This window comes from Mycena indigotica, assembly GCF_014461135.1.
Source record: "Mycena indigotica strain 171206Taipei chromosome Unknown Mind.scaff0005, whole genome shotgun sequence".
Lineage (NCBI taxonomy): Eukaryota > Fungi > Basidiomycota > Agaricomycetes > Agaricales > Mycenaceae > Mycena > Mycena indigotica.
Genome location: NW_023503004.1, coordinates 4,575,985 through 4,590,958, shown reverse-complemented (window position 1 = coordinate 4,590,958; position 14,974 = coordinate 4,575,985). Strand labels below are relative to the sequence as shown.

The 14,974-nt window shown below is 47.5% G+C and overlaps 2 protein-coding genes across 2 annotated transcripts; both read right to left on the bottom strand.

Moving 5' to 3' along the window:
• Positions 1-572: 572 nt before the first annotated feature.
• On the bottom strand, positions 573-1,595 carry MIND_00643300 (uncharacterized protein; the record flags this gene model as incomplete). Its single annotated transcript, XM_037363168.1, has 4 exons — positions 573-833; positions 887-1,138; positions 1,184-1,402; positions 1,452-1,595. 4 exons carry the CDS (start codon positions 1,593-1,595, stop codon positions 573-575), a joined length of 876 nt encoding a protein of 291 aa, XP_037221089.1.
• Positions 1,596-12,970: 11,375 nt separating this feature from the next.
• Positions 12,971-13,560, bottom strand: MIND_00643200 (uncharacterized protein; the record flags this gene model as incomplete). The annotated part of the gene is made up of 2 exons (XM_037363167.1): positions 12,971-13,301; positions 13,352-13,560. The coding sequence occupies 2 exons, from the start codon at positions 13,558-13,560 to the stop codon at positions 12,971-12,973; spliced, it is 540 nt and encodes a 179-aa protein (XP_037221088.1).
• Between the last annotated feature and the right edge of the window lie 1,414 nt (positions 13,561-14,974).

Genomic DNA, 14,974 nt, shown 5'->3' with positions numbered 1-14,974 from the left:
CAGAAAAAAAAGATTTGCGATTACCCAAGCATTTCCCCCGATGAGGAGATGATCCTCCAGTTTTTACGGACATCTGCGTTGAACCCGGTGCGGCCAGGTACCGATGGCAGTTACTCCGCACATTAGGGGAACCGCGACGTGTTCGTCGTGGATTATGGTTCTGGGAATCAAATTGAGAGTGACATCAAGCGCGGTGGCATCAGCATGTGCTGGATGACACATCGCCGTCGTCTTGTCAGTGACATCCATCTCCACTTTCACGACCTTCACTTTGACGATCTATCACCTGCCCGCATTCTGCGGTACAGCTACCTCCAAGCCTCAATGGTGCGCAGGTTCGCCGCATTCCGTCCCTCATAAGGGGCCGCAAAAACTGCGCGCTGGAGCCACCCCTGGGTCCCGGGTACTTACCGTTCTGACGCTCCCGAGGGCAACCACTGCGCGCCGACTGTTCTGGCTGGAGCCGCCTCCCCCAAGTCCGCGACACACGCAGGCTGCATCTAATCGCCGTATATTCACCGACCCCGCCTACTACTTCCACTATCGTACACTTCGCTTGCTCTTCCCCTCGCTCACTCGTCCGCGCGGAGCACCTCGTCGTGGACGTGCTCGTGCTCCTCCTCGTCGTCGAAGTCGCGGGCGGCGATGTCGGCCTCGTCCTCGTCGTCCTCAACGTCCCGCGCGTCAAGCCCGACGTCGTCCTCGTCCTCCTCCTCGTCCTCCTCCTCGTCGTCGCCGGCGGCCTCGCGCACGTCGAGCTCGTCGAAGAACTCGTCGAACTCGTCCGCGAAGCCCGTCGGGCGCGCACGCGGCGTCTCGAGCGCGCCGGTCAGCTACACTCATCATCAGCGCCTCCGAACACTAATCGAGCGAAGAGGAGACGCACCGCGCCGGTGGGCGTCGCCGCGGCCCCCGGAGTCTGCCCGCCGCCCGTGACGGCGATGGGGAGGCGGTCGACGTTGCCGGTGGCTTGGTTACGTCCCCCGGTCGGGGTGGGGCGCGCGCCGGGGGTCTCGCCTGCGCCGGTTACCGCGATGGGGAGCCGGTCGACGTTGCCAGTGGCCTGGTTCCGGTTCCGCCCGCGACCGCGGCCGGCGCCGGGGGTGGGCCGCGCACGGGGCGTCGCGAAGCCCGTGACCTGGGCGGTGTCAGCTTGGCCCGAGGAAAGGAGCAAGGCACGTACGACGCCGGTGGGGACCGCGATGGGGAGGAGGTCGATGTTGATCGTAGCTTGGTTGTTGTTGCCGCCCCGGACGCCGGTGGCCTGGTTCTTGTTGCCGCCGCGTACGCCGGTGGCCTGGTTTTTGTTGCCGCCACGTACGCCGGTGGCCTGGTTCTTCTTCCCGCCGCGGACGCCCGTGGCCTGGTTGCGCGTTCCGGTCACGGCGCGGCCCGCAAGCTCCTGCCGCGTCTGTTAGCCACTGGCGGAAGAAACGAGGAAGGGGACGCACCGCAGAAGTCAGTTTACGCGGGATGCCCGTCGCGAGGCGCACCGGCGCAGGGGCCGGCTCCCCGGCAACGGGCGCCGGGACGGGCGCGGCGAGGGTGTGCAGCGCCCAGAGGAGGGTGGAGAGGAATGCGACGGAGACGCGCATGGTTGTGTTGCCAAGAAGGAGAAGTGGGTGAAAGTAGGGTGGAAGTGGGATACAGACGAGCGCACGGCACTGATGCAAACAAAAAGGAGGGAGGGTGTGGGTGGTGCAGGCTCAGCCGGTCGACTTTTGCCTGCAGCACAGAGTGCTATATATAGGGCGTGCCCACCCAGCTGCGGACTGTCGGGATGTCTGGGCACACGGGAGCGGCGTCGCCCCGCCAATCAGCAGCCCGCAGTCCAGGAAGTCGAACATGAAGGAGAAGCGGATGACGAAACCCGAGGAACGCGCCGCGTCGGGCTCCTCGGGGATGCCGCCGGCCCGTCCGGGTTTCTCCGCCCTGTGCGGTCATGGTTGTGGGCGCAGTCGCGCCGTCGACGTACGGGCTCGAGCATCCGCCCCGCCACATGCCGTGGACAAGTTCACGCCCAGTCGGCGCCGCAGCATGCGCACAGCACGATGCAGCTTTGCGCACAAGCCCGAAGCGACGCTGCGCCACCAACAGTGGATGATAATATGATCCGCGACGACGATCCGGCACACGATGTTCATAAATTAGAGGGGCAACCAACGGACGCGCGCAGCTGCGCACTTAGGCGATATAAGGCGAAGCGCGAGCGTGTGGGATCCTAATATTAACTATAGCTGCCCCCGGAACCATCCGCCGGGAGCTGCACACTGGCTGCACAACACGTGAATCTCCACCCTCGACGCGCGTGTAACTTATCCTCGTCCCGGGATCGCCCGCGGATCGCCGCCGATCATGATCCATCATCGTTGCGGCCCCGTCTGCCCGCGAGCGCAGACGCGCCGGGTGTCCCGGTGTGGCTTGGCGCCACGCGCGACGACAATGTCCCCGACAATGGTCCGCGGCTGCGCAGCGCTCCGCGGCCCCGGCCCTCGCTGCTCGTCGTTAGCTGGCAGCCGGGTGGCCGGAAATCTTTCTGCGGGACTTTGCTTACATTCATTACACTGTATTGACTGTGAAGCGTGATACAGAAAAAGGGTAAATTTTGGCTGTCAAAAAGTGCACTTGGCTCCGACAATAAAAGCTGTCTCGAACCTCTGGCCAGAGGCCAGATGCATCGGAAGCATCATTGAGGTGTGTGAAGTGCGAACGCAGCACACACTTCCATTCATGCACCACACACTTCCATGATCCCAACTAGGTTAACGTTGTCTGGGAAGCTGAGGAGTGAAGCAATAAGCAATTGTGCGGGCCAGAATTATATTATGGTTGATATATTCAGAATATTATAAATATATTATGCCTTTGGTCCACGCACCGACACGTCGAGTAACACCGCGGTCCGCCCCTTTTCGTTCCTTTCACCCACCTTCTTTGTTCTCCCATGCCCAAGAGCCCCAAGGCCAAGGGCCACTCGCGTGCCAATCCAGTCACCGCCTCTCCTGTCTAGTGCTGGCCAGAATTATATTATGCTTGATTAAATATTGAATATATTCAGAATATTACGAATATATTATGCCCTTCGTGGATTACTTGAATATGATTATATTTGAATATATTATATTATATTATATTATATTATGATTATACTATATTATAGTTACAGAATATTCAACTATAGTGAGGTGGATGATTACAGCTATTTTCTCAGTCCATGTACTCAGTCATAGTACTAATCCTAGCCCTACTTCTGATAAATATCATATATTATCTATTATCTATGGTGATTCATACATTACTCTTAGTAGGAACAAGTGTCAGGAGTGATCAGTTTGGGTTGACCCTATTAAACATAGTGTAGGACCTCTGATCAAGTATCTACTGGCTAACCTAATACTAGTGGCAATGCCCCTGACTGTATTTTGAGAGTCCTATGTAACCTGGGGAGGCCCCAAAGGAAGTTGCCCTGACAATCCAGCATGTATTTTATGTTTTTAATTCTTTTTTGTAGCAGCAAATATGTCACATGCAATATCCTCGAGAGACGTGCTGTCAGACTGCGGGTGGGGCCGTGCAAGAACCTCTCCTAAAGAACGCGCGCCCGGAACAGAACAGACGGATAGTTGGGCCCGCAAGCGCGGGCGGGCAGGGTAGATCGAAACCGAAAGGGCCCGTGAACTCGGTCCCTTGCCGTGGTCGGTGGTCGAAGGTTCGAATCGGGTCGTGTTGGGCCCGATGAGTCGACAACGCCTCCTTGCACGGAGTAAGGTAGTTCTTTAGACGATCTAAGCGATAGAGTACAGGGTACACTATCGCGCCTTATATACGCGGGCCCGCAAAGGGGGTGATCGGACACCTGACCTCTACTCCTCCTCCTCGCTCCCGTTCCTGGCCGCAGAGGGACGATCGTACATCCCTTGCGGGCCAGGCGCTACTCCTAACCTCCTAGCACTCCTCCCCAATCCCCTTGTGTCGAGTTGGGCTCGGCGATGGCTCGACGCGTCGTTCTCGGTCATGTGCTTCCCACGTGTGCGTTCCTCTTACTGGGGCGCATGTTCCCCGTCGTCACGTGCTGCGTGCTATGGGCCCGCGATGGCCCGACACCAGCGCCGGAGCGGACGGGCCGGGTCTTATCCGTGACACGTGCCATTTCCATTGCGGCCGAGGTGGTAGAGGGTTACAGCCAGCTGGAGATTGACTGACTTTTGAGGGCTGTTTGAGTTGTTGGAGAAGACAGGATGGTCCTTGATAAGTTTGAGAAGGACCAAGAAGACGAAGGGCATGTTTTTGAATCGCTTCTGGTCATCTTCGGTGCCCTGGGCATAGATCCAAGCCAAATGCAGATTGCTGGCTTTGACCACACACTCGCAGGGGCTGAGTTAGCATGTATTTCGGAGGGGTTTGAGTGTTTTAATGTCGGCCATCATCCTGTTGAGAAACTCTGCAAGTTCATCGTCCTCAGCATTGTCCCGAGCGCCGCCTTCTCCAAGCAAGGCCCTAGTGTCATACCTTTGAAATAGACTGTTATACCACTTTTTGGTAGTTTTTCTATCTCAAATTTGATCAAGCACAATGATAGCTTGATATCTGGGTAAGGAATATATGGATAATCATAATCTAAGTTGTTTTATAGTTTGATAGATCCCTATAATAGCTTAGGTAGGTATATATATATATTTTTAGACATTCTGTGTGCCTATGTATATAGCATATTGTGTGTTATGCCAATCTCCTAATATCTCACTTGAAGGCAAGGAGTCTCCCATGAGATAAAGGTAGGAAGCATACAGAGGGTTACCCCCAAGAGATATTATGCCTCTCATAATGTTTTATCTATGTAATCTCATGTAATTCTCATTTATACACATGACTGCTATTATACATCCCATTAACAATACAGCCATGATCTATTTGTTAATTATGGATCAAAATATGTCAAGTGTAGTCAATGAGGTATATCCAGGTACCTACATACTCTAATTGATGACTGTATGTTCTTGAATGATGAATTGGGGCAGATATTCGACTACAGGTTTGGTGCATCTGGATGACCTGAGTATATGGACCAGTAGGTGTATAATCCACCTTCTAGAAAGTGGTGCCCCCTCATCACCAGCATATCACCATCCTAGGTTATATAGCACTAAAGGTCTTTAGTAATTGACCAACTCTAATACTCACTGTATGGTTGGGAATAGGTAGGTGTGTGGTGGACCATCCTATGGTACTATATCAACTTGGATCATAAAGTCCTATGCATGGGGTCCCAAGATATCAGTAAAATACTCTGTAACTCAGTATTCAATCATGCTTGGTAGTTAATAGGTTGATGTGATGGTACCAGATGAGATGGCCGACTGGACAGACTAATAGTAGGATGATATACCTTTCAAATAAGCTCCCTCCCAACTTTATCCACCCAGGCTAGCTAGAGATTCATGGTTATCTTTCAGGGTTGATGGAAATCAAATACTACTGATGAGTAAATACACTGCATAATCGGGATTATATTGACTTGGGATTAGGGATAGACACACTAGAGCCTCAGCTTAAAGTCTCTGGCTATATAAGTCATCTTCCTTATAATGTTGGAGTACCAGATATTGTCTTTTATATGATGAAATACTAACTACAGTGATTATATCATATGATGGTGACGAGATACCATATTTTATTGATAATACTCTTTAAAACCTTCCTGACAGTACTTAAATCATGTATTTCCATTAAGTACTTACGGAGATAAAGGCTCATCAGTTTTAAATCAGTAAATGATTAGCTGGTACTGCCACAACTATTCAGCCGCCACTATACGTTACTGAATAAAAGTTGTTCATATAGTCAAAATATACAACTTTGGGTTTGTGACAATCTGTGACATAGTCTGATGATTGTACCGTCAAATGGTGAAATTTTCCTTTTTTAGAAAGTTGTCATGCTTATCACTCCGTATTACAGTATATAACAGCACGGCATAGGTACTGAATGGTGGTTATTGACCAAAAGTTCCTTTTTAGGACACTTTGTCACATGTGACAAAGTGGACTTGGTTCCGATAGCCTATGTCATATTATTCACCTTTATTCACCCCTACATTCTGGACTTAGCGAAAAATTTGCTGTGGACTTCACAATTATTCACCCCCTTCACCAACAATTATTCGCCACTTAGGGAATTGCTAATAACGCTGGGGCTTATCAGTGGCAACCTGGGTCGTTGCCACTGATAATGTACAGTGTGTTGTAGGCTAAACAGGTGCTACAAAAGTACCTGGGTTAGGCCAGACGTCCCTCTTGCAAGTACAAAGCGTGTGTCCTCGAGAGTGGGTCCCTTGTATTAGCGTCGCCAAGTGTACCTAGCCAAGAAGAAAAAACCTAGAGCAAAAGACTTAGAGTAACGACCTAGAGCAGAAGAGGAGAGGGCGTGGGAAAGAGGCGTGATAAATTTGGCAATAGTAACGGGGTAGGGGAGGGGTTTGGGTAGGTGGTAGGACTTGGAGGTACAGAGGTATGAGGGTAGGAGGGTAGTCTTTGAATTATGTCACAAACAACACCAATTCAGAGGATGCCAGTTGGCAAGTGAAGGCAAGCAAGAAGGACTATAAAAAGATATCGTAAAGATGATGCAATTTGAAAACTAGGGTACAAGACGAAATCTACTCTACTTATATATACTACTACCATGTGTTTACTATGCCTTATACAAGAGGCAATGACACTTTAGCCATGTCTTTATGTGCTATCTGCCTCATGTCCAACTCCACGCTGTCAATCAACATTGACATCGACATCTGATAATTCAATTACCATCTTATCGTCCATCTTATCTCCTCCTTGTCTTATCTTATCAACCAGGGCCAGAATAAAAGGTTTAAATAGTGAAGAAAAGGTCTCTTAAACCCAGGGTTTGACATGTTGAGTTCTAACACTTGTTTCTCGTCTAAGTCCATTCTACTGTGGATAATGATAAATAATTTAAGAGGTATAAGACTCGGACTTGACAACTAACACTGGTATGTGACATCATAAAGGGTTTTCTTAGAAATTGTAATATAAGTGTATTATGCTCTAAATAGATAATGAATAATGGAACACTCTGGGGACTTCAGCGCCTAAGTCACACAGTTACACAGGGTCACATAGTGTGACAAATTTCCAAAAAAGGAAATTTTTGCCCTTTGCCAGTACAATCATCAGGATGTCACAGATCGTCCAAAGTTGTATATTTTGTCTATACAAACAACTTTCATTAAGCAACCTATAGTGTCAGTTGAATAGTTGTGCCAGTGCTGCTCAATCACTACATAACTGATCCACAACTGATGAGCCTCTATCTTTATAACTACTAAAGGTAAATATATGGTTCAAGTACTACTAGGAAGCTTTTAAGCAGTACCATTAATTTACCATGCTATTTGATCACTATCAGACCATATGATGACTGTATCTAGTTTCCAGTCATAACAAAGGGAATATCTGGTACTTAAACTAATATATAGTAGGTGACTTATATGTTCTGATACTCTATACTAGGGCTGTGGTATTTCAGTTTCAGATCCTGAGTTAATATGATACTAGTAATGCAATATATCCAGACGTCAGTAGTAATTGATCTCCATCAACCATCAAAGATAACCATAGATCTCTAGCTAGTCAGGGCAGATAAAGCTGGGAGAGTGCTTATTTAAAAGGTATATCATCCTACTACCATTGTCTTATTCATCTAGCCATCTGATCTAGTATGATCACTTGAACCTATTAACTGCCAAGCATGATTGAATACTAAGTTGAGTAGTATTTTGCTAATATCCTAAGACTATATGAATAGGATCTCATGATCTAAGTTGATATAATAAGATATAATAGTTTACTATGATCTCACCTATTTTCTATTATAGAGCAAGTGTCAGTGCTAGTCAATTCCTAGAGACCTTAGGTGCTGTTATGTAACAGCGTGACTTCGGCGCTAAACTGAACACAAGTCACCAGGGGTTCAATTATTCATCATTATTTATAGCATAATACACTCATATTACAATTTCTAAGAAAAACCTTTATAACATCACATACTAGTATTAGTTATCAAGTCTGAGTCTTATACCCCTTAAAATATTCATCATTATTCATACTAGAATGGACTTAAACAAAAAAAAAACAAGTCTTAAAACTCAACATTATTCATCCTTATATCCAGGGATTATTTATCATTATGGCATGCAGGTATGTTTCGATCCGTTACTTTGTTATTTGTGTTTGTAATCCTCCTTTTTATTAGATTGCGAAGGGGCCTGGTAGCTCCCGCGCGGCTCGCGTTCTCAGCGTGAGCTGACGATGATAGCTCTGCCCCTATGTCATCTGCGTGCGCAGGTGCTCCACCTCTACTACCTCCGCTCCTGACTTTGTGTCAGACTACAGTAGGGGTGGTGTGATAGATGTTAATAACGCTGCTGATATGGTATATTTTACAGCTTTTAGTTTCTTTATTATGTCTCTGTGTGGATTAACCTCCTTGCAGGCTCCTTTCGCCTCCGCTCAAGAGCGTTGACGCCTCTTCCGAGGATGGGTCTGATGCTGGTATGTTATATTTTTATCTGCTGCAATTGTCAATAGCTTATGTAAATGTTCAGCTATAATAAGCTGTCCTGCTGGTACAGACATCTTAAGACTTATTGGGCATCTCAAATGCCCCTTTACTAGGTATAGTTGCAGCAGCCCTGCTTAAGGGGACTGGAGTAGGGCTTAAAAAAAAAGACTTTAATGCTAAACCTAAGACATAAAAGTAATACTCTAGTCTTTATATACTATGGGTGCTAGGAGCTTATCTATAAACTGGCTGCCTACTTTACCTCAAAACTGTATTTATTCTTCACAATAAAAGTAGGTTTTTTTGCACACCCTCACACCCTATGCTTACTTCTCTATCCTAACCAAGACTATCTAGAGATATGGTTTATAGTTAATAAACTCCTAGAACTTCGACGCCTTAGTGTCTTTTAGTATGTCAAGGCAACTCTAAACTATGTTATCTGCACAGTCTGTGTCTTACCTACTGAAATTAAGTTGCTCAGGCTTTATGTGTCCCATATAGATAATACTAAGCCTTCTTATTAGCTATATTCTAGTACTATTCACTTTCCTGCCCTCAAGTCGCTTAAAATTGGTGCGTACTCTTACCTAGCTCCTTTATGAGCTCTCAAAGCTTATTACTATCAGTACCTGTACCAGGTGAACTTGCAGTTTAAGACTAGAGAGTACATTATATTGGCATTACAGCTGTAATCTGCTAATTGATTATAGATTAAATATGTGAAAGCTGGCAAATAAGGTGTATAAATCTACCCACATACTCCGATTAATCTCTATATACTCTTAGAGGATGTATTAGAGTGAATATTGCAAAATAAGTTGAGTGCAGAACTAGTTCACATGAATGCGGGGTCTATAGACTAGACATTGAGATGCATGTATGAGGATGTTTGGATGTCTAGTAGAACCCCATACTATAATCTATTATGGTTATAGTGTTATAATAAGTGTTACAGAAGGTAGCTGAAGGGAGGGTAGGCACCTATAGAGCAAAAGAGTGTGTCTTCACTATCATAACTGGTCAGAAATTAATTTCAAGTATGATCTAAGACATGAATATAGGATTATATAAACCCCTAAATGAACCTGTCCAGCACTTAAATCAACCTTATAGCTATTATAGATCTCTCACAGTACCATTATTAGTGTTATCTATTTTAAAAATGATAAGTTCACCATAGTATGGCCTTTTCTACAGGTAGGGGTATCATGCACTTCCTAGAAAATAATGCCCTCACCCTGTTAACCTATCTCCATCCTAGAATATATGGCACCTAAGGTCTCAGGGAATTAACTAACCCTCACAGTTACTATGTGGTCACAAATGAGCAGAGATGTGGTAGACCATCCTATAACTCCAGATCAACTTGGATCATGAGATTTCATGCATATAGTCCCAGGATATTAGCAAAACACTGCTCTCCTAAGTACTTAGGCATTCTTGGCAGTGAATAAATGAAGGTAATGATGACAAGAAATATGGCTGATAGAGCTCAAGGATAGTAGGATGATATACCTTTCAAATAAACCCCCTGCTAGTTCTGCATTCATGCTGATTAGTGATGGGTCAGTACTAGCACATTTATTGAGCTGCCACTATATAATGTGCCACTATATATTACTTAATGAAAGTTGTCTATATAGTCAAAATACACAACTTTATGTGACATTCTCTGATGATTCCACTGTTGAACTGCAAAAAAATCCTTTTTAGGAGATATGTCACGCCTGTGACCTCATATAACACAGCAGAAGTATATGGAGTTGAAACCAGTTATTAATTATATATATATAGTATAACATAGACATATATAAGAAACCTTCATTGATTTCATACTAGAAGCAAGTACTGTCACATTCACAGCACTTTAAATTCTTGGTTAAGAATAGTAATATATCTTTAGGATAGAGATAACAGATAGGTAATAAGGCTTTATAGATTTTTTTTGCCTAGAAAAGCTTGAAAAAGACTAATAAAATTATTTCCACTTTCGACAAGTAGGGTTTGGGATGTAGATATTCACTATCTTAGGCCTAAGTCAAAATACAGTTCTTGATTGCATTAATTTCTGCTTAACTTTTGAGGAAAACCTAAATATTACAGGTATATCTATTATAAGGGCTGGTTTCATTTTTAGAGGTTAAGCATTAGTGATAAGACTCCACTCTGGCTAAGCGTGGAGCAGGTAATCCCGGCGCTGCATAAGCAACATCACGTTATTACACTGCGGCATTACACACATCAAACGCATTCACACACTTAACAGTGATGTGTCTCGGCCTATTGACTGATCAGGCAACTCAGTCTGACTCGCCCTTAAAGTTATATTATTTCATTAGTAGTATAAAAAAGCCTGTTCCGCATTTATAATATAAAATAAGTTCTGCTATCTCTAATATGTTCGCTTAATCTAGAGCCCTCACCATCACTCTTGCACTTGCCACCATTGCCCTCACATCTTATGCTCCTAATACTACCCATACCATCCCATCATGCCCTCTGAGTCCTGGGTATGAACTCCCTCAGATTTTATATTAGTTGTTGGACACTAGGAGCTGTGCTGCTTACCATTTATAGTTTCGCTTGTACTCTCAAGCTTGTTTGCAGTACATCATTGGTTATTGGTATGCTGGGCTGGACCTAATGGTCTACAGTGATACATAGGCCACACAGGTGATAAGTACACCTCATTTAAGCCCAAATATTTATCAAAAAAATTAGTGTCTCATTATTATTACCCTGATTTGATTTATTATATATCAGGGTGATTTGTCATATTTAATGGCAATTTGTCACTTATTTTCAATATATCAGATACACTTTGGTGCTTTCCCTAATTTTCGATAGATATGGGATTATATCTTGGGGTATACTGGGTGCATTTATTTGCTATAAATCATTACTACAAAATTGTCAGCTGATATTGGCTTTGAGCTGATAACTCAATATATACCCCAATTTCTTACAAATCATGTCTACTTTCCTAGAGTTTGGCTTATGGCTTAACAAAATCAAACACATAGGAAGGGAGAAAAGAGGAAAGGATGGGAGCTTAGTGTACGTACCTGCTCTAATCTCTATGAGAAAATGCTCTGTTTTGCGGCCGGGAATGGTGTCACGGTTCGGGTCGGGCTGCCGGGCCACGGGGCCGATCAGGCCCGCTCGGGCCCAACCGCCATACTCCTCAATGCTCCCCCATTCCTCCAACCCATTCCATTCAGCCCGGCGGCCCTACGTAGCGATCTGTCCTGGGACCTGGCGCCCATCCGATCCATCCCTAATATCGTAGCATATAAAAACCGTACTCACAAGATATAGTCGCTAGGCTAATATCGTCTATTCTCCGGGCTAATACCCACCTCTCGTGCTCCTCAGACCCTCTCGAAGTCGGACCCCCCGACGCCCCGATATGGCCCGAGCCCGACGCTGACAAACGGTGTCGTTGAGCTCGATAGCAGATGCCCAAATTGGGCGGCCTTCACACGTCTTTGTGTCAGCACTGTTCCGTAGTGTATGCCCTTTCAGGGCATCGTCTCTGTTTGGGCATATGCCTCAGCTAATCGTTTTTCAAACATTGGGCCTCGACTTGACAGCCCGTCACTGGTCGGCACCATTTCCACGGCCAAAGCACGTACTTCTCCAAGAGCATTCCCATGGGCCTTAAGCTGCTGCCACTTGGCTGCCATTGAATGCAATGGACTCAAGAGAAGAGTGCTAGATAAGTAGGCTCCTTGCTATTACATCTTTTCATATGCCCTACATATTTTTATTTTATTTACTGTACTTCAAGTTAATATACATTACTATAGTACTTACTTAATGCCACCAAATATTCGAGTTTTCAAGCAGTTTTATGTATGTCAAATGTGTGCATCTATACAGCAGTGAGAGCTGGAAACATTGGTCTCAACATCAAGTCATTCATTTTATTTCTGCACGCCAACGGCGGGCATGTACAGGTTAGTGTGACACAGTTGCAAACAAAAAAATCTATCCTTGACAAATCATTGGCAGTCCTCATTATTTATTTGAGTCACCTTCTGGTACTTAATCAGCACCAGATGGAATAAATTACTCTACTGACTAGCTCCTACTACCAGCCAACTACCAGCTCCCAACTCTACCTTACGGTTCAGTCACACTGGCAGTCTCACCGCTCGGAAGTCGGGTTTGACAGCAGATCTTCCCGCATCAGACACGGGTGCAATCTCATGCCCATATGTGGGCATACACCGCCACAGACACTGCCTATGACTTTTTTGTCCACTATTTATCAGAAATAAATCTTACTTCAGGACCCATTTTTGGGCAGAAACCTCGGCACCATTTAGCGATCTTCGAGGGGATGAAATAAAGTCCTGAAGTCAAACAAAAACGATTGTAGCTACAGATCACTGGCAGCTGTCCGACTGCGAGCCTCGGCGTGCAGACGGATCAGAACGTCGGCGCCGTCTTCGAACAGGTCGGCGTTCAACAGGGGCGAAATGAGGGTACCCGTAGTGCTCGCGACACTGATGCTAACATCAGCCGGTGGCCGAGCATGAGAAGACGGCGGCTGTGCTGAGTAGGTCGGGAGGGGGACGGAACCGCTCATGACGTGATCTCCCCCGGGAAACCGTGTATCCACGCGCTGCACCCGCGGCTTGCGCCACTTCTTGTGCGGCGCGCGCCCGTGCAGCTCCTCCGGGTCACGCACGTCGAAGTGCAGGCGGTAGCTGAGCTTTGTCAGCGGTACGCCGATGGCAGTATCAGCTGAAAGACGCACTGCTGGCGGAGGTTGTCCCTTCGCGAACACGCGGTGGCGCACCCCGGGAACGCGCAGACAAAGGTCCTCCCACTGCTGCTGTGGATGCGCACGTGCCGCGAGAGGTGGCCGGCGGTGGAGAAGCGTTTCGCGCAGTGCGGGCAGAGGCGGGTTTTTGCAGGCCGTGAAGATGTCGACGCTTGCGGAGGGGACGGCAATGCGGAGGACATGGTGGTGCAAAAAAGAAAGACGATGGTGGCGCCGATGACACGTCTCTGCTGACGTGTGCGGTTAAACGGTGCAGCGGAACAATCACCGCATCCCACTTATTGATGCACGTCCAGAAGAATGGACTGTGTCAGATAAGTGAGGTAGTAGACGGAGGCACGGTCGATAGATGCCCATAGTTACAGCAGACGGACAAAGAGCTGCGCTGTTGCCCCACGCTCTGCATAGTATGAATACCGGTCCGGAGTGGGCTGCCGTTTCGGGCCCGTGTCCGCCTCGTGGCTCCAGAAGATTCATACAACTTAGCTACACACGTTGAGTTGATGATGTCGATGCGCGAGAGGGTGGGGTTGGGCATAAGCCAACGGCGAGCGCGGCGGCCACCAATCCGCGCGGAACAAGAAGAAGCGGCCGTATCATGATGTGATCTCCCAATGATGATGTGATGATTGATCTCCCAGTCACATCTTACGCAACCGCCTCCCTTCTTGTTCCTGATGCCCATCTCGCGCAAAATGCCGGCCTCTATAGCACACCTACGCCGCCAGCTGGCGCGGATAGATTCAAGCGAGACAAATAAGCTTGCAGCGGACGAGCGAGAATCTGGGGATATCGAGCAGAGGAGGGTGGATGCCTAAAGGCGACATGGTGCGTCTTATTTTCCGTTCAGCCAGTAGTGCAACAACTTACTCTCGCTAGTCATCCGTGGACGTATATCGACCTAAGGGCAATAACACGTGAGTTCTTGCCCGGAATTGGGGCTCGTCGCATTGGGCCATTGGCAGCTTGAAGCGAGGGAGTATGTACTTACTTTCCTTCCATCGACACTTGCCGTCTGCTCACCCGACAGTCTAGAGATTAGGCACAAAGGCTGCAAGCCGGTCGCGCGAACTTGACACCGTCTACGATATTGGATTCAGCCCAACTGCCGTTCCCAAGCCGTTCCAGACGATGGCGCTATCCCCATAATGCAGCTCGCGCCTTACCACCGCCAACCCAGCACTGTATCGTTGGCGATACATGCATGCCCCCGCTGCATCGGTGCCCGGGTGATCGACGCGAGGTGATCCCGTCACGCCACGTTTTTTGTTCTTCTTCTCTCATCTGCCTCCGACGTCCGTCCACGGCTCAAGTTCGGTAGGGACGGCACCGGTGCTGGATCGTGGTGGATAGCGCGGAGGCCAATTGTGGCGTGCACTTGGGCGGGTCTGGTGTTGCAGGCGTGGTAATGCGCAACTTCAGGCTCTGGACCAACGGAGAGGAGAAAACACGCCCTGCGAATCCGAAACCCATGGGCTATGTCGTCACCGTTCACGTCGGCCACAAGCCGCTTCGCGCGCGGCGGACACGTGTATGCACTCGGCAGGCCAAATAATCGTGGCGTGGGGTGCCTCGCTGCAGACATGCGTCGTGCTG